At 46.4% G+C, this 26,519-nt stretch overlaps 2 protein-coding genes across 5 annotated transcripts in view; both read right to left on the bottom strand.

Annotated features, from left to right (window-relative positions):
- Window positions 1-26,519, bottom strand: part of LOC135818132 (deoxyribonuclease-1-like) — a 46,870-nt gene continuing 20,351 nt past the window's right edge. Inside the window, exons 9-16 of one of the 3 annotated variants that reach the window (XR_010553626.1) lie at window positions 25,863-25,882; window positions 25,334-25,379; window positions 24,334-24,485; window positions 4,823-5,003; window positions 4,160-4,317; window positions 2,924-3,147; window positions 1,876-2,069; window positions 1-701 (exon numbers count right to left, since the gene is read on the bottom strand). Coding sequence is in view for 2 of the 3 variants with exons in the window: in XM_065331464.1 (XP_065187536.1) it covers window positions 2,971-3,147; window positions 4,160-4,317; window positions 4,823-5,003; window positions 24,334-24,485; window positions 25,334-25,379; window positions 25,863-25,882 (734 nt within the window). In the remaining variant the exon portion in view is untranslated. Of the gene's footprint in view, window positions 702-1,875; window positions 2,070-2,923; window positions 3,148-4,159; window positions 4,318-4,822; window positions 5,004-24,333; window positions 24,486-25,333; window positions 25,380-25,862; window positions 25,883-26,519 lie in introns of those variants that run through there. The other 2 variants (XM_065331464.1, XM_065331465.1) reach the window with 2 other exon arrangements.
- On the bottom strand, window positions 17,050-20,547 carry LOC135818130 (uncharacterized). 2 transcript variants are annotated; one of them, XM_065331459.1, is made up of 5 exons: window positions 19,793-20,547; window positions 19,325-19,627; window positions 18,482-19,129; window positions 18,179-18,403; window positions 17,050-18,025 (listed from the first exon to the last, which is right to left on the bottom strand). In XM_065331459.1, the coding sequence occupies exons 1-5, from the start codon at window positions 20,333-20,335 to the stop codon at window positions 17,237-17,239; spliced, it is 2,508 nt and encodes an 835-aa protein (XP_065187531.1). In that variant the 5' UTR covers window positions 20,336-20,547; the 3' UTR covers window positions 17,050-17,236. The 2 variants fall into 2 exon arrangements, with proteins under 2 accessions (XP_065187531.1, XP_065187532.1); XM_065331460.1 differs by lacking the exon at window positions 18,179-18,403.

Below are 26,519 nucleotides of genomic sequence, written 5' to 3' on the forward strand. Positions count from 1 at the left end.
CTCCATGAGAAAAAGGTTAATTTTAAGAAATGGTTACGAGGTACTAGATCTGGAGATTGTGTTGTTATTCGCGAAATTTTCGGCTAAAATTGTGTGAACTTGTGTACTTGTGTGTGTGTGCAATTATTGTGAATTCCGGGTTATGAAGACATCCCCGAACCTACAAGGTTATTTGTGTATACACATTGCCACACAAAATGGAGGCAAAGCCACGGCACAACACTCAACAGTGGTGTGCAAGACGTGACATGGGCTTTGCATGCGTTCACTGTAATGTGCGAATCCATACATGTGCTGGCAGGAAAACCTATGCCATAGCTACGTCCACTGTTCAGATCAGGCAAGTTCTTGCTCCACATAACACATAGCATCATAGAGTTCTACTGACATGGGCCGCTTTGTTTTCATGGCCATTGCTGGTATACAGCATGCAGTGACTGTTTTACTGGACACCATCGCCCTGGTGTTTGGCGAGCAGCTCATCGAGGCAGGCCACACGACATGCAGTTGGTTCATCGTGCTTGAAGGACCTTGGCGTCCCCTCGTCAGAGTGACCCTTTACGGCCTTTAGCGACATGACGAAAAACGGCAGTCCCTTGACGCCGAACTCTTTGCGCGCCCTCTAATGCTCTGTCCAGACTTGCTCCTTGAGCTTGGAATCCTCCATGTGCAGCCTTGCTGGCTTCGAGCTCCAATCCAACCTGCCAGTACAAAACAACATTAAAAGTACAAATCCCTAGAAAGTATAAGAAATAACCAAAATGTTACATGTTATCCGCAGTTTGTCCAACAACACTGTATAAGCAGGATACTGTGTATTCAGAAAGAACAACAGTTAGCACAATACACACTGAGGCCGTACTGACATCATCACTGTGACAAACTGATGTTAATTAAGCTCTATCACGTCTGGAATGCACACACCAGCAGCCTTCCAACAGCTCTTAATGCATTTAGAGGGTAGAGTAGTGGAGGATAATTCTATACAGCAAGCCCAGGACTTTCCCTTGTCTCATGGACCACTTACGACCAACTATGCCTACTGCCAAAGTGGCTCTGCAATGCTGATATGAAGCTGCCTTTACTGAAAGGTGACTGTCTCTCTCTCTCTCTCTCTCTCTCTCTCTCTCTCTCTCTCTCTCTCTCTCTCTCTCTCTCTCTCTCTCTCTCTCTCTCTCTCACTCTCTCTCTCTCCCTCGCTCCCTCCCTCACTCCCTCTCTCGCTCCTTCCCTCCCTCCCTCACTCTCTCGCTCCTTCCCTCCCTCCCTCCCTCTCCCCCTCCCTCCCTCCCTCCCTTCCTCCCTCACTCCCTCTCTCTCTCTCTCTCTCTCTCTCTCTCTCTCTCTCTCTATCTATCTCTCTCTCCCTCTCATTTGTTAGACTTACCTGTCTTTATAAATGTAACTTACTCTCTCTCTCCATCTCTCTCTCTCTCTCTTGGGTCTTTCTCCCTCCACCAGGGGACCAACCACGGTCAGTTTCTGGACCCTACCCAGAAGTGAACGAAAAGTGATTAATTTTTGAACGGATTGGGAGAACTTCAAATACAAAGGATCAGGTTCGAGTCCTGGAGGGTCTGGCGATTTTTTCTCTTTTCAGGCAGTTCACTTCCCCAACTGATCTTTCATAATTCTTTTTTTTTTGCAGTAAGTAATATCTACAAGCCTCGCCACTACATAGCTTGGATCCCCTCGTCATTCATTCTCAATCTGTTAGCAAGCGGGTTCACCTTTGCGACTCTTTACCATCGGTGGTTCTATTTTTTACTGCGTACATTCTTTTTTTCCCTATCAAGGGCCTTTTCCGGAGGCTGGCCTACTCTGCCTACACATGTTAGATAACCCCATGATCAAACAAACAGTGAATCACTATACCTCCGGAGCTCTGCAGTTGCCTCCATCAGGACATCCAAGTCATTGACGTTGCGTGCATCCTTGAAGTGTATCTTGAGCAGATACTACTCGACAAGATGCTCCTGTACCTCCAAACCCATCGAGCCGGCGTAGTGGATGAGACAGTGGAGGCGTGTCGAGCCAGCCATGTGACGCGAGGTATCAAAGTCTATGCCCTGCAGGGAATAACAACAGCAGACCAGGCCAGAGTGGATGTGAGTACAGTGTTGGATACTGAACAGGAAATACTACATGAGCTGTAGCAGCACTTTGGAAGGGGAATGTTACTTTGTACAAAGTTTTACAGATCACACTGTACTAACAGTGTTGGTCTACAATGTCATGCTTGATACACTGCACTATGGAGTGCTACCAGTAGAGTAGCGTGGTGAGAAGATAGTTCTCTCGGCCATTTCCCACCTTTTTTTTTTACCTCAGCCCCTCACATGGAGTGGCCGGGTGAGAAGTCTCTTTGCTACTCTCAAACCAAGTTCTCCATTAACGTGGGTCCCAGTACGGTTGAAAAACCCTTCAGCTTCCAAGTGTGCTGCAGATCTGTTGTAAGGATAAGTTTGGAGTCACTCAGGCTGTGTTTACATGAGAAATTTCAACCCGGGTTGAGTTCAGCCCGGGCTGAAAGTCTGTACGATAGACAAAATAGGTGAGCGTTTACATGAAGACAGTTGACCCGAGTCAAATACTGGTATGCTGCCAATAGTCCACTTCTAGAGTCCTGTATGGTCACGTAAATCCGTTCGCACAAAATATAAAAACAGGTGGTCTTTCAGCACAGGTCACACTGTAAATCTTTGCATGGTCTGTCGCAGGGACCAGAGGTGACCGGTCTCTAATGACAGGTGGTCTTTTCACACAGGTCAGCAATGCATGCTGAAGCTAGGTATAGGGTCTGAGAAGCATGGTCTCTGTAAACAGGTGGTCTCTTCAGACAGGTGGTCTCCTATCACAGTGGCTGTTTATCACAGGTTTCACTATACACGTACACGCATGAGTACAGAGTCATTGTTCTTACCAACAGCTTTATAGAAGACGGTGAATCCCTTGTTGGTGTTAGTGTAATCACTCGACAACCCTATACCAATCTGATTGGCGGCGCTGGTGAATGGTATTTGGCAGCGTGTTCTGAGAGAGCTGCAGGGCAGAGACCTTCGCTGGCGCCAGGCTGAATATGTCCTTGGTCACCTGGCCGTCGATGACATTGACGTAGTCCGCAGCACACTGACCATCAGGTTCAACCTGTGGAAGAAGGCACAATTGGGCAGAATAGCTGATCAACGCCCAGCCCGGATGTAATCAGAGCAACATTTCTGCATCAACTTCTGCTTGCATTCCCTACAGTTTTGCTACGAACTCGATAAGAATGGCATATACTTCTAACTCAATAAGTTACACTTAGAAGTGTACTAGACGAAACTAATGCTCAGCGTGTAACAGGCTACCTTGCCACACCTCTATGGCTGGACTGACAAGGCATGGTGAAGTTCCACTTCCGCTCGCCAACAAGCTAGAGAGCCGGTTGATATGGAGTGACACACTCTGTGTTGCAGCATTCAATCACAGTTAAAACTGTCTAGGCAACCACTCTGATAAGGAGATCGCCTGTCCCAGAGTCCCACAACAATCAGGATGTTATTTCCATGCCAATTGGCACTGGACAAGACCACCGGTACACAGGGATCCTATATTGACGGTCACTTGAGTAGTCGCCTTTGACAGGTTTCGCTGTATGGTAATACTTTAAAGAAAAATGAGTGCCACCACCAGAACGCTAACCCGGACCTTTGTCACCACCAGAGCTATAACCCGGACCTTTGCTACAGGCTGCTGAAGTGCTTTCACTAAGCCATGGTGTAGTTGTCATTCCAGCAATACATAATACGTTACACACTTAGTGTGTGACATGGAAACATTCTACTGCCAACAACTGAAGGTGTCCCCTCCCCCTCCCCCCCCCCCCCTCCCCCCCCCACCGCCGACTAAGTACCATCCAAAATATGATAATTGGACAAGCGTCATGGAACCAGTCCACACCGGTCTAGCTGAATAGCTGCTGTCACTTGACTGGCTAGTGCCAGTTTATCTTGAAGACTTTAACCAAACATCTACTAAAGATCCCACCTAACCTAACAATGCATTCTATGGTACATGACTAACGATGGCCCCGACAAACATCCTGCCGGCTCCTACCCTGAGCATTCACAGCACCGTAGATTCTCTTTATGTGTGCATAGCAACTTTGATCACGAACCTGGAAATTCGAGAAGCTGAGCTTGATGACCATGCCGAGCGGTACGCGTATGTTCCACGTGCAGTGCAAGTTATTAGGGTAGTGCCCAGTATAGCTGTAAAGCGGGCTGGAGAAGTTGCCTTCTCTGTCCGTTAGCGTATAGTCACACTGTGGTGAAGCTGGACGCAAGCAGAAGAACAGACGGAGAATTCCATTACACTTTGCAATCCACGATACCCATTCAGTGGCCCCACACTCATACTCGAGGAGTGATTGGTAAGTGAATCGCATTTCGGTACCCGTGGAGGAAGACACACACATTACTAGTGGGCAAAGGGTAAACAACAACAGCAGACCAATAGGGAGGGTAGGGGTGACGCAATGAAACCCATGCTGGTAAGACAACCAATAACACCATCGACCTGGGATCTTGGTGTTAGTAACTCCCGCTTTGCACACCGTAAATTTCAAACGTTGAACAGCGATCCTAAAGTGAACTATTGGGAGCGAATGCAGAAGACAAGCGAGAGAGTGGTAAAGGAGAGAGGGGGGGGGGGGGAGGGGAGGGGGGGAGGAGGTCAGGTTCGATGTGTGTGTGGCAGTGGGGGGGGGGGGGGGAGTGGATAATGAGGCCCAAATTCATTATCACAGAGCAAATTTACAGCAAATCGGCTTCATCCTCACTTGTGAATGTGGCGACAAATCCGGGTCCCGTTCCGGTGCTGTCCGTGCGGAAGTTGAGCAGCAGTGAGTTGCCAGTGGTGGTGACTGTTCGATTTCCCTTGTCCTGCAGCCGTGCAATGAGCCGTGACGTGAGCGTGTAGCCATCACGGATATCAAGCCGATCTTCGTAGAAGTTTTCAAACTGCAAGGCAAAGTGCAAGGGGTAGTAGAGTAAAAGACTTGGCTGTTGTGATTCAGTCAAAACTGGTAGCTACATGTAGAGTGCAGTATCATCATAACCACTGTGCTGCTCAATGAAATCCAGTCGAGTCAATCAAGTATGCGCCGGGCGTTGCGCAGCCCTAGACTGTCCCTGCGAGAATTTGCGGAAAAACTCTCGAAAACTTGCGCAAGAAATTGCGGCAGAAAGTAAAAAATGATGCGACGAAAAGTACGGAACGATGCAGAACTTGCCATTGGGCTGCACCTGCACCTGCCTCTGCCTCTGCCCTTGCATGCATGCAACGAAGGCTGATGTCAGTGATGATTAAAGTGTTACAATGGCCGCATGAATGCTTACCAATCCTTCCCTGGCTTTGATTTTTTTCGACACTTTGATTCTGAAAAAAACTGAAGCTTCTACAAGTACTAAAAAGACTTTCCAAGATTACTTCCAATTGGACCTTTAGGCGATGTGTGTACCCGAATGCCATCACAATGACGTCAGTAGGAAGGGACGAGCGGGTTCTGGGCCAGGGGGCGCCCGGGTCCCAAAAAATGGGGTATTATTGAAAAATGGGGTACTAATAGTACCCCATTTTTGCGGTGAAAATTATTTTTGGCCCGGTTTTTTTGCGGATAAAAATATGTGCCAGGGGGTGCCCCTACCTCAAAAAAAAAAGGGGGTATTATTGAAAATATGTATTGGGGTGTTATGCTCTACCCTAAACAATAAGGTAATATGGTGTCATGATTATGTAAGTATAAAAGGTGTGTTCTTGAATGATGATCCAGTCAGTTTCAAGTTGTTGTGGTGCAGTGAAAATGGATTCTGAATTTGAGATCCTGTATGCTTATGTACGTTCAAAGAAGCAATGTGCGCTGGAGGAAAAGAAGAAGAAGAAGAAGAAGAAGGAGATAGAGGAAAGTGAAGAAGTGTGTTATCATCGTGAAGAACAAGTTGAGCATGCTGGTCATAGAGTTTGTTCTCAGTGTGCATTGGTAATGGCGGACATTTACATGCCCGAGGTAAAGTGGAGAGAGCGTTGTACTAGCATAAAGACCTACACGGATTCCGATCGCATTCAAGGTGTGAATCGTCATCTTGTACATTTTCTCAACAAGATCGACTTCACTTTACCGCATGCACAGTTTCACCCTGTTCAAGAGGCACTGCAAGCAATGAAGAAGTCCAGTAGCTATAAAAGCATGAACTATGCAATAGCATTATCGTGTATACTTCATGAGGATCATGATGCAGTGCGCACACTGCGTTCTTCTTTACCGCGCAGTAATGTATCATGGTTGAGAAGCAGCCGCATTACACAACCTCTTCCATCATGTTTTCCACTGATGTTTCTTCTACATCTCATGGAACACATCAAGGGTCCTCTGTCCGCTAGACAGCTGAACACTCTGAAAGTTAATTTGTCCTTGATGTCACCTGCAGACCTGTCCATGATGCATCTTCTAATAGATGCCTATTGTTGGCATGACTACAGTCTGGAATATTTAGTAGATCACGTGACCTCTCTCCCACCTGATCTTGCCAACATACTCTATCAATTTACCAAGACTGCAGTACATCATCAACGTTAGCAATGCGTTGGAGATTTACACTCTCGGGAACCTGTTCTGAGACATGGTCGAGACACGTTCAGTCATGACCGAGACATGTTCCGACAGGTCAAGTGCAAGTCGTGCTGTGATTGGTTAAATCTTATCATCTGCTCACCGTGTCCTCTGATTGGTTGATTCTTGAACAATTTCACCGTGTTCTCCAAGGTCGTCACCTCCCATAGGATGTTATTTCAAACTCGGCGGCGGTCAAAAGGGTATATATGTGCAAGCACAGTCCTCCATTCACTCACAACTGCCTTTGTTGTTTCGTTGCTCAAGCCTTCTCTCTCTCTCTCTCTCTCTCCCTCTGGATCTCTCTGGATCTCTCGTGACTGATATCATGATGGCCACTGATGCTGTTGTTGCTGGTGAAGATGTTGTGGACTGTTTGGGTATTGACCCGTTCGCTATCAAGACGATAAAGAAACCCGGTCTCTACAAGCGACGTGCTAGCCGTAATCCGAATCTGGAGCCTCTGCCTAAGATCAAGATGCCATCTCCTCGTCCTACCATACTACCAGGTGTCGCCACCATTATTACGGATGGGGCAGCAGAGTGTGTTCAAGCAATGTACAGCAAGACCGCCCACGACTATCATGTTGCTCCTGGCACCGATTTCTACTATACGCGCGGTGATTTACCGGGCATGCTTGTCAATGGCACGGTATGTGAAGGACGCTTTGGTCAACTTAAGCTGTACGTCCAGGCTTCACAAGACGATCTCATTCAATTCTTCCTGAAGACCTCAACACCTTTGAGACGTGCCGTGAGATCTCCACATATCAACAGGATACGGAGTAACATCTTCCCTGCAATGTACCAAGGGAAGAGTGTGACTGCTTTGTATCTCAAGCCAACCAAGGGTGTGCCCAACTTCCCGATGAACGAAGAGTGTCAGCTCTATCTGCATCCTTCCACTATATCTTTCAACAGGGAGAAGTGCGAATTCAAGGCATGGCTTTCGGCAATCCCCCTGATGTTTGTAGACTCACGGCTTTGTGAAAGGGATCACGACACCGTGCAAGACCTTCCCGAGGCTGAATTGACTCGACTGGTGATTGCATTCCTCAAGAAGTGGAGCACTGCTGACAACGTGACTGCTGACATTGCGTTTGACACAACGGTGGCGGCGGCAGCGTCTCTCCCTGACACCCTACCGGACAATTCACTGGACTTGAATCTGCTAAATGCTTAGTCTATCTTACCACATTGATTGATCAGAAAGACTTTATATCCTAACCCTTTTTTTTTTTTTTTTTTTTTTTTTTCATGCTCTCTCACTCTCTCTCTCTCTCTCTCTCTCTCTCTCTCTCTCTTGCTAACATATCATCGCTTCATTAGATTACCACTAGCACACATGAGTATCATAATGATTTATTTGAGAAAGAAAATATTTCCTATCATAATTAGAACAGTGTGTGTATGTGTGTGTGTGTGTGTGAAGATGGCGTACTGGGCTACGCATTTCCATAGGAGTGATGGGGAGGAGACTTCCCTCAAGCACATGCAAAGCATGCGGAATGATATTACCGAAATACAATCAGTTGTGGGGAACGATGACACCGAAAACACCTTGGTTCATGATGTGGAGAAACTGAAAGAGGTGAAAGCCGATGAGAGCAAAGTGGAAGATGTGGAAAACAGATCTACGCGCTACACAGATCAAGCCATAGCAGCTGATGAGCTGCACGTGAAAACAGATGGATCCGTGTCCATGGATGCTAACCTCAACATGAACGAGCATTCCATCTGTAATTTGGCGTACGATGATAGTTCTTTGACATGTGCTGTCCCTGCCGGTTGGGTCAAGAATGAAATCCAACAAGCATCATCGAGATTGCAAACTGGTATGGACACTGTGCGCAAGATGAAAGGACCTCGTGGTGATCGGGGATTGGGATGGCTTAGCGGAGGTGGCATACCACTGAACTCTGTAGGGAGAAATGGTGACTTCTATCTCGATGCAACCACGCTCATCGTGTACAAGAAATTCAGCTCGAAATGGAAGGCGTTTGGTCGGCTTCATGGATCAAGAGGTGAAGCTGGTCCACGTGGAGAACGTGGATTGATCGGTCCTGAAGGTGAGACTGGACCTAGAGGAGCTGATGGGCAAGGTGGTGAACGCGGTCAAAAAGGTGATCAAGGAATACCTGGTCCAGAAGGTCCCAGAGGTGAAGTTGGACCACGTGGAGAACGTGGATTGGTCGGGCCTGAAGGTGAGATTGGACCTAGAGGAGAAGATGGGCAAGACGGCCCACAAGGTGAACGTGGTGTGCAAGGTGATCAAGGAACCACAGGTCCCATGGGTCCCCAAGGAACCATCGGTCCAACCGGTCCTCCAGGAAACAGAGGTCCCGTGGGTCTCCAAGGAATCATCGGCCCCATAGGTCCTCAAGGAACCAGAGGCCCCATGGGTCCGCAATCAAATCAGAACCTATCCGATCCGTTTCATCTACTACCTCTCATTCGGAGAAACGCCTACCTCTACATATACTCTCATCCTAGCAGATTTGAATCCGTCACCAGGGTGAGCAGAAACAGATACAGAGGGATAAATCTCGTTGACATGAAGGACAAGAGAATCAACGTGAACAGCATCGACATGTTCCGAGACGATCACTTCTACCTCAACATTACACAACCCAGCCAAGTTTCCATTAGAGAACGATTCGTCAATCTGTTTCACGACAACATGTCTTTTGCAATGTTCCAAGTAATTCAAGTGGACGCACCTGACCCTAGAAACATGGCATTGAAGGCATTCGATATCGATACTGTCGGAAATTTCAGCTTGGATAGTTTGTACGTGTTGTTCACTGCCACCCACATAAGCGGCAACTACTTCACGCGTCCCGGCCATTCATCATTCAACATACCCGTTTCGTCTGTAGTCAGCCAATTATCGGCGGCTTTGGATAAACCTGTGTCGAGTATGACGGATCTCTTGGGTACAAAGTGTGTCATAAGTTACGCTCGGAATTCAGAAGGCCTATTCACTCTATACGTAAACTCCATTTTGATACATTCCAACTTAGACACTGTCCCATTTTCCAGGACCAATGGAATCGAAGATTGCAATTATAGCATTGGTGGTACTCAATTCTTCAACGGCACTTCATCAAAGTTGTTCTGTCATTTGCACTTTGCAGAGAGTTTATCTTCTCACACAGTCCAGCGCATCCACACAGAACTCATGGCACACTACGATATATGAAAGTGCTACTTTGATTGTACATAATATATAGCACACATGCTACACTACATTCTTGAGATGAAAATGAAAAATAAAACCTATCTATAGTGAGTGTCATCACAACACCAGAATGTCTGTGATATTGACAGTGGCGAACAACACGTCGGGCGTGAGCAGGGGATTGCACAAACCGAACTTTACTCTAAATGTGAAGGAGCTCGATACGCGTGATAAAGTCCTGCATGTTGAATCGGCTCAGTTTGAAGTACACTTTGAGAACATAGACGAGGCAACGAACAAACTCTATGTGGTACATGGTGTAGAAGAAGAAGAAGAGGATAGACTTTCCATCAAGACGGGAACATACAGCGATGTAGACGATTTGGTGTCTATTATCAATGCCACTCTGAAACGAGCAGGACACGGAGACATTGTGTTTTCCTACTCTCGTCACACCAGCCGCATAAGTGTCTCGGTACCCAGGAATAAACGGTGCTTGTTGAAGAAGGACTCACCCGCATTGGTGCTGGGTGTGGGCACTATTCTCAAGCCATACACGATCGAGGGATCTCACACGTTCCCGTTCGCTGTGGATCTGACGAAAGGCAGAAGACTTGTCCTGCTCTACACCGACCTCATTGGACCTGCTGTGGAGTACGAAGACAATACTGATTCGAGGGTGCTGAAGACTTTTCTTATTCAAACCCTCAACGGTTTGAATAACTACGTGTTCGGGAAAGAAGACAAACGACTGCTGCTTCCACACGAAAACGTGACTAGCATTTCGTTCTGGTTGAAATTCAACACCGGTGAACACATTACTTCCGGATATCCCGTCTACCTTGATCTTCGGATCACCAACACAACTACTTAGATGGATCTTCCAGATGTTCGTGTCCGTCACGTGCGTGACATGGTGGAGGATATAGCAAAACGAAAGAAATTGGAGAGCGAAAAGGTGCGTTGCCGGGAGAAGTACGTGATTTACAACACTGCAATCTTGTCCTTTCTCATACTCATTCAAACCATTCTCAATATCCTTCAAGGGAGTGGTGTTGTATCTGGAGAACATCGCATTCGAATCATCGCCATCAGTAGCACGATTATCGGTGTGATCATGGCATGCATTGGTAAACACGTTCTCGACACCAAACGTCAGCTTGTCAAGTGTATTGAACAACTGCAGCAGATGGAGAGAGCTGAAGACTCGTTCATGTTGGAATTGGGCATTACTCTTGAAGATGGGAAGCTCACTAACGAGGAGCATCAACGATTGATATCGATGATGAACGACTTTCGCAAGACACTGGATATTGGATCTTTGAAAAAAATTCACCCCTATTATAATGTGACTCGCAAGAATGGCACAGGAGATATACTCACCACAAGCTCCGGAGTCCTTCACGGGACTCCTGACCAACACGAAGATCGTTCAGAAGAACATCCTCGACAGGACGGAGAAGAAACTCTCGTTGCTTGAGGGTAGACGCGGAGTACGACTCTTTTCCACAGCAGATCGATCACCACCATCCCTGAACAATGAACTAGACATCTCGTCGCCGAATTTCATTGCTCTGGGGGAGAGCTATTTCATCGTGAAAATGCGCTATAGTGTCAAAAACAATCTCAATAACCAGCCTGGAGACTACACGCGATGGGTGTGCACCACGTCACCAGCCTTTTCGTGGTTCAAGAACATTCGAGTGGAGATCAACGGAACAGAGGTCACGCAATCGAGTAAAGTTGCCGACATGCAAATGGTTCAGCATATCCTCAGTCTAATGGAAAGCAGCAGCGAACGCCTTCAGTACGTGGACTCGGATCTCTACGGTCTACAGAAACTGGATCCGCAAAGAGCATTGAGAGGTGTGGATTTAACGCCCTATCAACTTGGTGTGAAGCGTAAGCATGGCTATGCCTTCGAAACAAACGCTGCAAACGCTAATGCAGCACAAGCACCGGATTTCGTCGATGATTTCACACTCAGGCGTGCACCCACCGTCGAGCTTGTCACCAACGAAGGCTTCTCCAACACGGTTCAGGAAAATGCACTTCGTGCAGCTGTTGGACGGTTTCAGTACAAGCTGAGACCCTTCCTACCGTTTTTCAATCAGGACGATGCTTGGTTACCCCCGGGTACACAGGTGAAGCTTCGCTTTGATCTGCCACAATCCGAGCTTTCCAGATACATCATGCTTAGCGATCAAGGCGGTGGTGCCAACAGTGCTCTGAGCGTCGGTGATATTGAGATCGATCTACTCCAATTGGACTTTGTGTACACTACCTATCGAATGGAACCCAATCTCACCGATCGTGTACGCCTTCCCAAACAACTCTATTTCCACACGTGGTGCCCTCGTCTCATACAAAAGAGCATTTCAGATGATGCTGGTACACTGGAACTGCTTCACAATGCGGACATTCCACGCAGGATGATCCTGTTCTTCACAGATTTGACTCATGGTACACAGCCAGCATTGGCTGGAGGTCAAGCATCGCATTCTTCGAACAGACTGGCCATGATTCATGCAAATCTCAGTCAACTTCGTGTCACTGTCAACGACCAGACGCTCTTTGACAACCCGCTCAAATTCCAGTGGGATGTGAGTCGTAATACTGAAGGGCAATACTTCTACGATTACAACAAATCCTCCTACCTGCGTGGCTACAATCTGGTTCAAGACTTTTTCGGCAAGACGTATGGAACGCAAATCCCCATCACCGCTGCAGATTACTGCAATCACTACTTTATGGTGCCTATCAACTTGAATCTGGATCGGACCACAGACAATCCAAGATCGAGAGGAAATCTGTCCATCGACTATCAATTTAGCGACGTGACAAACGCCCCCGTGAGGAGACCTAGCGAAAATGGCGCCTCGATCAAAGTCAACCTTCTCTGCATGGACAAGTACTTGTACACCATGAGCAAAGATGAAGGTATCAAAGCCGAAGTTGTATGAATTAATTCCGACCTAGTAGTAAAAGGGCATCATGGAAGGTGGTGACCTGGAGACCAGACATCGTGTCTACGGTGGTGATTTGAAAACATCGAGTCGACAACACGGTGGATTCTTCTGGAAAAAGAGCTTCTGGAAAAACCTAATCGGTGCTGGACCGGATGAGATGGAAAAGCAGATGGCGGAACCCACGACAAAACAAGATGCAATGCAACGCGGTGGACTTGGACCCCTGGCTGCCATGGCAGGAATGACACTTCTTCCCATGCTTTTGGGGAGAGGAGAGTCCGGAGACATTGTGGAAGCGCAAATGAAAACAGCTTACAACCCTGCCATGCACCGAGGAGGTCTAGCCATTCCACCAGGATTAGCCGCCAAGGCCATACCACTCCTGACGAACCTGGCTGCTCCCTTGGCCATGGGTACCATGGCATCACTGGGTGACAACGTAATGGATAAAATATTCGGCAGAGGAGTAAGGAAGGGAAGCTCAGCAGGTGCCATGAAGCGCACTAAAAGTCGTCGTCGTCGGCATGCACCGAAGAAGATTCGTCAACGAGGATCTCGAAAAACCAAGAAACCAGCTCGTCAAGTTCGCTCCAAAGGCCGCAGGGCACGAGGAATAAAGAAACAAGGAAGGGCCTTGTTCAAAAAACTAGGACATCGTGCCCTCGACGAAGCTTCATCGTTCCTGTCTGCACCTCGTAGATCCCTAACCCGTCCTGAAACTCCATTTGCTCAAAAAATTCGACAGAACATTAACAGTGCAGGACCGTCTTCTATGAGTTCCGCTCACATCGGTCCATCCTACAACATCTGATCATGGACTTTATCTCGCTCCTTGGACAGGAAATCGGGAGGAAGAAAAAGACTAGTCCCGTAAGGAACGACGATGTTCCGACCACGGCCACTGCTCGACACGGGCTGCACATTCCTGGTCTTCAGTTCGAGTCTAAGGATTGGTTCACGGAAATCATTCCTGCTCTGAAATCCTGGGGTCAAAACGTATTGTTTCTGGGACAGAGCAACATGGGTAAATCCTACTTTCTCATCAAGCTCCTGAAACGTGTGCAACCTGAGCGTATAGTTGTCATCTCCAACACGCCGGCCGATCAGTATCGTCTCCCAAGCCTCAAATCCTTCAAGCATTACAGCACCATGCCCGAGTGTATCGAAGACATGGATCTCCAGCCTAACACCTATGTGATCATTGATGACATCAGAGTGATGGGTTTGAAGCACGGCAGCCAAAGAGAGTGTCTCTACAAGTTCTTCACCATGTACAGTCATCATCATAAGTTGAACGTGTTCTTTCTCTCTCAGAGCTTTGATAACATTAAGGACATGAAGATCAATGCAAACTTTATGTATCTATTTCGCTTCACTGATAAAAGCAATATCAAGCGTTATCTCAATACTCTGTTTGGTGGTCTGTGCACGAAGTCATCCATTATCTTTAGATTGTATGAGAAGTTATTGGCGGTGTGTCGCAGACCTATCCTAACCATTGATTGCTCTTCTAATCAGTACTACACGTATTGCGAAGACACTGCATTAAAGGTGACTTTTGAATAAAAACCTCGTTGATGTGCGTGTTTAGCCGAAAAGTTAGCCGAAAAGTTAGCCGAAAAGTTAGCCGAAAAGTTAGCCGAAAAGTTAGCCGAAAAGTTAGCCGAAAAGTTAGCCGAAAAGTTAGCCGAAACATTGAAAAAAATTCCAATAATGAATAAGAATGGAGCATCTTACGGTGAAATTCTCAAATGGGCTACCGAGCAGTATACAGAGGGTGGGGTCCAGAAAGGGATCCTTCTCGATACCCAAGCGTAAAAGGTTGCAAACCTTGCAGTTTATGTCGAAACATCCTCAACACATCCTCAAGAAGAGAGTAAATTCGTGGGAAGTTCTCGGTATACCACCACTCATGCGGCAAAAAGGAGGTAATAACTACAATACCTACTTGAAAAGCGTCAAGAAAGTTCTTTCCCAAGTGCCAGATCACAGTTTGAGCACCTCCACCCTGTTGGAACTGCAAGCTGATCCGCGAGTAAAGCGTCTATATGACACCCACTTCAAAAACAATCCCGATCACATCAGTTACCCGTCTGTGAGAAATGTGATTGCATCCAACATACTCAACTATGATTCCACTACCGATCAAGTTCGCGATTCCGTTGCAGATGTCAGGAAGAAGAGAAAGGCACCTTTAACATCAGTGCCTTTCAATCTATTACAAGACCACGAATTTGACCGATGGATCCTACAAATCCTGGACAGTTTCCTCCGACATACAAATATACCGGCAACCTTTTTGAAGAGCAACTATTTCACAAGCCGATCACAACTGCTGCAACTCTACGATGAAGATCGACTGAGGTTCAGGAGTCGGGTGGAAGCGGCTGCGGATGCCCTGAAGACGCAGACGATGAACGACTACACTACTCTGGTCAACGAGACGAATCGCATCTACATGTCCAGGTACCCGTTTGCAACCATAGCGGGTGCGGTGGGAATCCACAAACATGTCGATGGATTCCTTCGATCAGAACGAAAGATTCATGAACTAGCCACCCTAGTGCTAGCTGTACCAGGATCGCAGCTCAAGTTTCAAGATCTCAACGATATGACTTCTACGTATGGTAGAACAACTGAAGCAAAATTGATCCATCCCGAGCATTTCATGATCAGAGCACAAAAGGTGATGGTGGACGATGCATCATTCATTCAAGAGGTTCTGAAGGATAAAAGCAGGATCACTCGTATCATCAAGGATATCCTGAGTGGACGTTCAATGTGATCACGTGCGCGAAAATTTTCAGGCTATGATCAAGAATGGACTACCCTCTCAGCAGTGCCGACATCAAAGGAAGATTGAATGGTGTTGGAGGGTTCGTGGGGTGTACAAGTTACGACCTCTTACCACCCTTGAACAATGGAGACTTTTGTATCGTCAACACCGACAACGTTCTACCGGTGTACGATGCACCGGAAGGTGGACATCATTGGTTGACCGTGTGTCGCGAGCAAAACGTGATCCTGGTTTTTGACAGTTTCGGACGCAGTCTATACACTATGGAGCAAGATTACACTGAACCTGCACTGTGCGATTTCTTTAAAGAAGCCTATGCAGACTGTAAGATCATCACCAACACCCAAGCCGTTCAAGACAGAAGCACAGCAGTATGTGGATGGTATGCCATATTGATGGGAAAGCTATTTTCCAAATATGGTCTGGATGAAGCACTTCGAATTTTCCGAAGAGTCTTCGATGAGGATGAAAAGCTGGAAAACGATCAACTGGTTCTCAGTTTAGGTGCCTTGCGAGGTGGTGGAGCCTTGTGGGATACGAAAGTGCAAAAAGCACTTCATGATGGAAGACAGAAGAAGAAGTCGCAGTCCACACCATTCCACACGCAACTGGCTAACGAATTGCACAAACCCAGACGAGTGCATTTCAAAAGACGCAAGGTGAAGAGCAGGTCTGTGGATCACATCTGGAGTGCCGATCTAGTGGATATGCAACGGTTTGCCCGAAGCAACAAGAACTACAAATTCCTGCTGACCGTCATCGATCTGTACAGTCGCTATGCCTGGGCAGTACCCCTGAAAACCAAAACTGGCTCTGCTGTCAGGGATGCATTCGACCTGATCCTGAAAACATCGAACAGGGTACCACAAAAACTATGGGTAGACGAAGGCAAGGAGTTCTACAATGCAACAATGAAGCAATGGGTCAAGGATCACAACATCATCATGTACAGCACCCACAACGAAGGAAAAGCCGTGGTGGTGGAACGCTTCAATAGAACACTGAAAGGCAGAATGTGGCGCCATTTCACGGAGAAAGCTACGACACAGTATCTTGACGTCCTTCCTCAGCTTATGGCCAAGTACAACAGCTCGAAACATCGCAGTATCGGCATGAGTCCCACGAAAGCTTCTCTTGATGGAAAACCAAAAGATGCAGACGTACACTCGAAGCAATCACCAGCTAAATTCAAAGTGGGTGATGATGTGCGTTTGGCTGTGGCTAAACGTCATTTCGAGAAAGGGTACACGCCCAACTGGACAGAGGAAGTGTTCGTGGTAAACGATGTCCTACCCACTGTACCCCACACCTATCGTGTTCAAGACCTGATGGGAGAAGTCATTCAAGGACAGTTCTATGGAGCTGAGCTACAACATGCCAGACACACAGGATTGAGATTCGATAAGGTGTTGAAATACAACAAGAACAGTCGGCTCGTCAAATGGAAGGGTTATCAAGACGAAAAATTCCATACCTGGTTAACAAAGAAGGATGTGAATGATCTCAAAAAGTATTAGCATTTCATATGTACAATGTAGCTCATGCTTTGGATTAACGTGAATATTATGAATCGCATAGTATTTACAATGTATTTCATGAGAAGATATGACATATGCTCTAGTATGTGTGGAAATCCCTCAGTGCTTTGGAATATCCTTGTGTCCGAATGCCAGGGTGTTGATACCATCCTCCAGAATGTAACGCTTACTGTCGAATCCACAGAGGGCAATCTTGTGTAGCTCCTCTCCGTGAATGCAATGTCGTCGACTTCGAAGAACATTCATTGTTCTCTTCAGCTGAGACTCCTCGACGAGACATGTTCGATAATCATCGACGGTTATGGTGTTTTTCAACACGCTTCTCTGCACACCTTTGGCACGCTTGCCATTGTCGTCGTTGTCTTCACAGCGGTATGCGTACATCTTGCTCCGCAAACCAATGAACTCCTTGATGGGTTTGCCACCTAGTTCGTCCTTGAACTTCCCTACCACCTTCTTGTTGACCGTGCTGTACAGGTGGTGGGATGGTGAATAGTTGGATGTGTCATAGGCTGTTATGTTGTTTGACATATCGGTGTACAGATCATCCGTTTGAATATGTACGATCAGACTATCAGTATCAGTGTAGAGCAAACGTACATTTTGTCCATAGCGGGGTAGGAGAACTTCATAGTAAAAGGAATACATCAAGTGCTTCGACAGATCGAGGATGGCTGTACCCACATAAATGGGTTTATTGAGAGTCACCTTTGTCTTGGCAAACTCGATTGCTATCAGATCGTTCTCAAAGGCTACACTGCGGATGTACGAAGGTTTGTTGATGCTTTTCTGGAGACGTGGTTTTTCATCCTGTTCACGAATGAGCTTGATGTTTACTCTGTTTCGAACGTTTTCCATGGTCTTGCCATATACAGCATTGTTCATCAACTACGATAAACAGGCATACAAAAAAAAAAAGCCAAGAAAAACAACAATAAGAAAACTGTTATCTTCAGGTCATTCACACTTCCAGTACATACTAGATCCCACACTATCGCTAAATACACACACACACACACACACATGATGTGGAGTACCCACCTTATAGAAGTCTTTCTCGAAATCAGAAGTTGATAGCTTTCTCAGGTCAGTATTAGTGTCGATGTATGGCTTCATCCATGGGTGTTGTGTGAAGGAGAGCACACGATGCACATCTGTAATCTCCACACCCAAGGACACATACTGCTGCAAGTTTCTGTAGTGCAGAACATAGTGCTCTTTCACCAGTAGATTTGGTACCAGTTTCTTCGCTTCCAAACCGGTCACCTACAAGAGTACAGTATAGATATACACAAACCTTAGAAGATTAATACAAGCATATCCACCAGATAGACCATGACTTACCATTAGTTTCTCTGCCATGTGGGTCTGATATGGAGAAAGCATATCTCGTGTCACCTTCATCTTCTCAGGAGCCAACGGATAGTCATTCATCATGTCATGCACACCATCTGGAATCCTTAAATCGCACTCCACCATGTATCCCGTCGAAGAGTCCATTGGATGATCGAGTACCGTCTCCAGAAGATCATCCGTCACTGCTTCAAAGCAGAAGTCCGACACGGGCAAGGGTTGAGACATGGCCCATCCATATAGATTGTTCGCATCTAAATATTGGATGAAGCTTGTCGGCTCGTCTGGATTGTACTCCGATAGATATCTGTTGTTGGCGGTGGCGTGTCTAGCGGACACCATGCTTATGCCACCTCTTTTGCCATGCTCAATGAAGTTGAACATGTCAATGTCGGAAATGAGATGAAGGGACACCTTCGTCATTTTCAGCAGCGAATCCCAGGCAAATCCCGGTAAGGTGAGGTAATTAGCGGGATCCAATCCATAGGTTGCGTGAGCAGTTCTTCTGAAGTTTTCGAAAACGTCAGCCAACAGCAGCACATCAGTCTCCAGGTAGAGGTCGTGATAGTCTCCTAGATCTTCACAGTCAAACGCAGTCCATACTGTTTGCGCATAGGCATAGTCTTCATCACTGATACCCTAGGGAATAGAAAATGTACACCAAAAAGAAAAACAAATCAACGAACTTATTTTAGTAGTTCGCCCACACAATCAATTATTTAGTATGAAGCTGCAGGAAGCGTTCAAACACATTTTGTCTTATTTTAGTACTTCGAAGTAAGATGGTGAAAAAAGAAAGAGAGAAAGATCTACTATATCTGTCACACTACTCACCGTGTTCGTTAGCGTTGAGTGGAATGCATCCTTGGGTGGTAGACGCGTTTCTTCGAATTGATCGTACGACCCCATATATTCATACGGGTAGACACCCTTTCGTGTCAACAGTTTGCGTTCATCCTCGTCTGGAAATCGTGCGGATAGAAGGGCGAATGCATCTGGTGGTGTAGCCGAAACCAACCGGTCTAGGGAGGTGTTCAAGAATGCCAGGCTGTCGATGAACTGGAACTGTCTCCATCCGAATGTGACATATTTTTCACTGTTGATGGGAACCACTTTGATAGCACCGAGACGCTTGGTCTGAGAAGAAGAAAGAAAAAGAGGAGACACAGTTTTAAGGTGCAGCTGTAAAGATGAATATCAATCATATAAACGTGAATATGAGTACCAACATAGTAATGATCTTCCTTCTTAGAAAAACATCATGATCCACGCACACACACACACCACGCATATGTAACGTACCCGTTCTTGTCCTTTCTCGTTCACATACGTAATCTCATCAGTGGATGTTCTCCCAATGGCAGATATGATGTGATGAGAATCGTATCCCTTCAAGTTATGAAAGATCACAGGAATCTTGATCTTGAACGGCTCAATCCGCATGTTCAGGTTACAATGGTTGTGTGCTGCACCACGGTAAGCACCGGTGATGTGACAGTGGTCACGTACACGATCGCTACCCAACGCTTCACCACAGATCCAACAGGAGACTACCGTTTCAAATTCACGTTGCTGACTTTCTGAAATGATCATTTGACCAGCATTACATGCTAGAAGCTCATCACGGATAATCTCCTCCTCTTGCTCAAGTGACAGCAGAAAACAGAACATAGAATCTTCTCCACGGTAGAAGAAACGGTTCGTGACGACGCCATCAGATCGTACTACAATGTACGAACAGGAACAGGCTACATGCTTGTTCTTTTGGAATGTCGAATGACCGATTTTCTTGACAGCGGATAGAGGTTCTATGAAGGCCTCACAATCGGCATAGATCACCTGCATTTGAGAGAGAGAGAGAGAGAGAGAGAGAGAGAGAGAGAGAGAGAGAAGTAGGAATAGCAGCAGGGACAACACCGAGTAAAACAGCGGAAAAGACAGATAGAGAATTAGGAATAGCTGCAGAGACAACACCGAGTAAAACAGCAGAAAGGTGAACAATCAGAGTCAAGAAACATGTGCAGGAAAGAAAAGAAAAGAAAAAAAAAAAAAAAAAAAAAAAAACAGACCACAGTGTGTTCACCTTGATTAAGTGTTCTACTTACAAATGGGGCTTGAAGCTGCTTGTTCACATTCCTGAACATCACTCTATCACCAGCCTTTGGCATCTCCACCGTAGCTTCAGGATGTTCACTGCAGTACATCATATGATTATTCAATGCCTTCTCCGTGACGTGTGTTGAGAGACATCTGAAGCAGACAAAATGTGCTCGACGTGCTCCAGTAGCAACAAGACGACTGAATGACTTTATCCACACCCAGTGCTGCACCTCCACGTCATTGCGTTCGTCTTGGATGAGCAATACATTGATGGCGGTCTGCGGTTGCTGAGAAATTCTTAACGGATATATGACTTTCTCTTCATATCCGAAGACGTTGATGTAAAGACCGTCGTTCAGTCTTTCGATGACTGGTATGTCTTCCAGTTTTGCTGGAAACTCGATGCCGCTCACATCCACAGTATCCGCATGTTCTGCGTACGACGATTGACGACATGGATGAGACTTGTCTGCCGAAAATTTAGCAGCCAGTATTGACCATCTAAAGTACGGATGACATAAGACATGGACAGGCGGCATACAGTTCAATCCATACACCGTATCACCACACTGAAACCCCACTGCTATACTTACAGTAAACACTTGTTGTCAGTGTTCTGCACGTTAACAATGGCCTTCTTCGACTTCAACTCCGGTGGCAAGGGGATGTACGAACTTCCTCCAAGTACACAGTAGCGTGACATTTCGATGTGTAAACAGGAAATCCGTTCAACTACCCAACCTGATCCATGACGAACGAAATCATCAAGACGAGCGTTGATCTGAGCAATCATCCTACTGAGAAGGTCCCTCAGCTCCATGGTGTTGAGCACCAGCGTTGTACTCGATCGGAAGAAGAATGTGTTGGAAACCATTTGTCCTGTAGCAGGATTCAGCTTCTGCATCACCACCTGAACTACCAAAGAACACTTGTACTGACCCCATTGCTCAATATTCTCTTCAAGAAGCAGCTCCAGCGACGGTAGAACATGAGAGAAAAACTTTAGTACATCTGCAAACTCTTGATCAGGACAATAACTAAAGAATTGCAACAGATCAGATGATCTCACTACATCAAAAGACTGACGAGGTTTCTTCCGAAGGGGTTCCATCCTGAGCAGGGGTGGTGGCGGACAACCACACAATGGCTTGACAAGGTACCGAGGATCTATTTTTATAGGGTTTTCGTAATAGTTGAATTCGGAATAACTGGTTGTTTTTCAATTAACCAATCCACTCATCTCCCGCTGGAAACAATTAACCACTTACCGCACTTCCCGCTGAAAACATGTGACCAATTAGCGCACTTCCCGCTGAAATCACGTTCATCCTTTTATCGCGCATTGACCCATGTTCCACACTTCACAGTGAAATCAGTGCTGCAATGATGTACTGTGACGTCAATGCATGGATGCATGATCTGTGCATCTGAGGTCAAGATGAATCCGGTATTCCAGCAGCTAAAAGTTCGAGAAAGAATTGTTGTATGTCGAAAAGAATTATACGAGAGGAAAGCTAGAAAAATTCTACACCTCATGGACCTTTCGATTACGGACATAGATGGAAAACTAATTGACTTATGTCAATGGAAAGATTCCAAACCCGAACCAAAAAAGACACGGCATGTCGCGAGCAACGTTTTGGTTTTTGGCGCGCACCGTGTTCACCGTGTTCTCCAAGGTCGTCACCTTCCCGGAGGCGGGACCCGGCGGGACGGGACTTGGCGGGACCTATAAAACCTGATATAATTTCATTTTTGGTTCACAATTCATTTTTGAGTCCATTGGATGATCGAGTACCGTCTCCAGAATTTCTCTCTCTACCAGATCAAAGATGTCGGCCTGGTCAACCTCCGAACCATATGTAGAGAAGTTTTATTTATTTTCTTGTAGTAATAAAGATGAATTAACCGTTCGGTTACTCACCGATCTGGGTACAGCTTACGAGCTAAGACCCATGCTTCTTCACCCGGATCGGGCGGACTTGACTCCCATGGAGATTGCACAGTATCTGTGCAGGGTGTCGACGCGCGTTCTCGTGAGCGGTGAGAAACACCAGCGTCTACCGAAGATCGTTGTTGATGGTGTAGAGGATTATGGATCATCATCATGGCGAGATACGGGCAGACTGCTCCGCTGCTGGGACGACGGGCGAAGATCGATGTACAACGTGATGAAGGCTGCAGGTGTTCTGGATATTGTCGAAGAGACATTTGCAAATGGAGAGCAGATCGAAGCTCAGGAACTCATCCGTGTCATCAAGGATCTCAATGATCGCAAGGTCTTTCGAAAAGACGGGGATACACAAGCGACGACGAAATCTGTCCGCCTCTCAGTGATGTCGACGAGGATAACCCGTGTTGTTGCGCGTGTCGGCACGATCGATATTGACGATGAAGGATATCCTAAGAAGATGCCGGAAGTCTCGTGTGATTATGTAGTAAGCCGGAAGCGCAAGGCCGATGATGACCTGGATGAACCAATTGTGACGATTCAGGCTTCGAACACATCTCCTATCATCGAAGTTTCCAGGAAGCGCTCCTGGGTAGTACCTTCTCAAGATATCTTTGATTGCTAGACTCTCTCTCTCTCTCTCTCTCTCTCTCTCTCTCTCTCTCTCTCTCTCTCTCTCTCTCCCTCGCTCCCTCCCTCACTCCCTCTCTCGCTCCTTCCCTCCCTCCCTCACTCTCTCGCTCCTTCCCTCCCTCCCTCCCTCCCTCTCCCCCTCCCTCCCTCCCTCCCTTCCTCCCTCACTCCCTCTCTCTCTCTCTCTCTCTCTCTCTCTCTCTCTCTCTCTCTCTCTCTCTCTCTCTCTCTCTCTCTCTCTCTCTCTCTCTCTATCTATCTATCTCTCTCTCTCTCTCTCTCATTTGTTAGACTTACCTGTCTTTATAAATGTAACTTACTCTCTCTCTCCATCTCTCTCTCTCTCTCTTGGGTCTTTCTCCCTCCACCAGGGGACCAACCACGGTCAGTCCGGAAAATGATCCGAAAAATTGAAATTACAAGTCAAAATACTGCAAAACTATGAGTTCTGATTAATATAAAATTGGAAAAAGTGAGATAACATTGACATTTGAAATAGTAATATTTTAGACATCGGAATGCAATATTATGATGTAGGGCTGGACATATTACCCACCCCTAAAAATCAAAATTAATGATACATGCAGAATTCCAAATCATGACACCATATTACCTTATTGTTTAGGGTAGAGCATAACACCCCAATACATATTTTCAATAATACCCCTTTTTTTTGAGGTAGGGTCACCCCCTGGCACATATTTTTATCCGCAAAAAAACCGGGCCAAAAATAATTTTCACCGCAAAAATGGGGTACTATTAGTACCCCATTTTTCAATAATACCCCATTTTTTGGGACCCGGGCGCCCCCTGGCCCAGAACCCGCTCGTCCCTTCCTACTGACGTCACCGTGACAAAAAAAGCTACACCACCATGACATAATCAGTACACTACTTGTACATGTACCATGACATCATCAGTACACCACAATGAGTCCATGACATCATCAGTACACCACCATGACATCATCAGTACACCACCATGACATCATCAGTACACCACCATGACATCATCAGTGCACTGCCAGTACACCACAAAACACCACCATGAGGAGAGTCATGGAATGAAGGAGCAGAAAAGGTAAGCAGGTGCAACACAATGGGTTGGGTTGGGGTTGTGGAAGGGGGGGGGGGTAATCTACTTGCAAAGCACAACATACCGTGTAGGTTACTCTCAGAGAAATGCTGTGATTGAGCGGTGCGAGTATCACCCAGACGCAGTCGAGGTCGTTTCGGTAGTTCTCATCGAGGCCGCTTCCATCCGTCAGAGCACCTTGCAGGGTGGTCGTGATGTACCCACAGCCGAGTGCAGCTAAACAGAACACGTTTTGAAAGCAGAATTCAACCTCCTCCTGTGTTAGAAATCAATGGGAGAAGTGCTCAAAGTGCAGGTGGAACTGGCAGTGATTGCATGACAACTGACAAGCTAAAACACACGAATTACATTTCATTGAAGAGTTACGCATATACGCCTGAGTGCGTGAGTCAGTGTGTGTGTGTGGTGTGGGGGGGAGAGCTGTTGGGTGTTTCAAAGCCAATTGAGTCACCTTTCCCAGATCCCCCACCGGAGACCCACGTGACCGATTTATGGCAGTCAGCACGTACACGTATGTGTATGTGTGTGTGTGTGTATGTGTGTGTATGTGTGTGTGTGTGTGTGTGTGTGTGTGTGTGTGTGTGTGTGTGTGTGTGTTGTGAATAGTGGCGGTCAATTCATCAGCCTTGCAAGCTGTTGCAGGGGCGTCAGAAGGTATGTTAGTGTGGTACGGTCAGCCAACTAAAGTGCAATATACCCGTGGGAGAGGGATAGCTGAGCCGAAAAATTTGGCAATTTCGAGCCCAAATCAGTGCATTTTATTGATTCACGGGGTACTTGGGGCGAATACCGGTAGTGGTACGGTCAATACCGTAGTGACCGTACCGGGTGCGACGCCCCTGTGTTGAATGGTGCAATCCCAGCACAAGTTGCTATAGCTTCTGCCGTGGCATCACTATGATCGCCTCCGGCGATGGGCGTCAAAGGTCGACGGTGTGTTGTGTTGTGTGTGTGTGTGTTTGTGTGTGTGTGTTTGTGTGTGTGTGTGTTATGTTGTGTTTGTGTTGTGTTGTGTACATGTTGTTAGTACCGTACTATATCGCTGTACACCACACTTCACTTACCTCCGTAGCCGTACAGCTTGAGCAGAGCAGCTTCACTGATCGTACTCTATGGCACAGCACAGTCACACCAACACAGTCACACCAACACAGTCACACCAGCACAGTCACACCAACACAGTCACACCAGCACAGTGAGGGGAGAGCAGACTCAAACTCAGAGGAGCACTCTAGCTGCGGAATACGGCAGTGATCAGTCTAAACTTGAAAAGGGAAATGATCAAACTCCTGTCATGCACAATGGGTCTACATCATCAACAGCAGTTGAGTACTCTGTGTACATACCCAGATGCAGAATAATGCCAACACACAAAACCTTATGTACTATACTAGTACTATACGGTCCACAGAGTCCAGGTCTACAGGACACATGCAATGTATCATGTTGATGATGTCATCATGCTCAATGCCCTGCACTAGAACACTGCAGGGCAGATACAACGTATGGTGATGGTGATGTCATCGTACTTGACCCACACACAACACTGTGACTGCAGGATACATCCAATGCATGATATCGATGCCATCTTACCTGCACTGGTCTGCTTTCACCTGAAAGAAAAAGGGAAAATTCAACATAACATCCCATGTTAGAATGTGACTTAGGAAAAGTAGAATATCATGTTTATAGTGGATTACACATGCATGAAGTTTATACCATGCCCAAGCAAACACAGTAGTGACAGTCCAAACGAGATTGCTACAGTAGTTTTGTAGCGGGCCTGGAGGCAAAACAACCTAACAACTCGAAACTAACTAACGTGTTACTTTATTAACAGTTCTCTCTCTCTCTCTCTCTCTCTCTAGACGGCAAAACTGTCTCTAGCAGTAAAACTCTGAACTCATTGTGAAAGATAAAATAAACGCAATTTATGGAAAATAATCACAACCAGCAACGTACTGTCCAGCGACCGTTGTATGGTAGAACGAACGTCGTTTTGAACAGTACGCTGAGCGTATGCAAATGCTGAGCTTGTAGCGTGACCAACGCTACAGTAGTTTTACTGGATGTATGGATTGTGTACTAGCATGTACTGTTTTGTGTTTTGCTACGAGTACATGAATTAATACAGAATGGAGAAACGAGGTCTCACAAGGTAGTAGCAAAAACAGGACTCAAAGCCACAACATACTGGCCGGAACATTTTGAAACAGTGAAGTATTATCGAGCAGTGCAGGACATGTATCT

The sequence above is a fragment of the Sycon ciliatum genome, chromosome 5, assembly GCF_964019385.1.
Source record: "Sycon ciliatum chromosome 5, ocSycCili1.1, whole genome shotgun sequence".
Taxonomy (NCBI): Eukaryota; Metazoa; Porifera; class Calcarea; order Leucosolenida; family Sycettidae; genus Sycon; species Sycon ciliatum.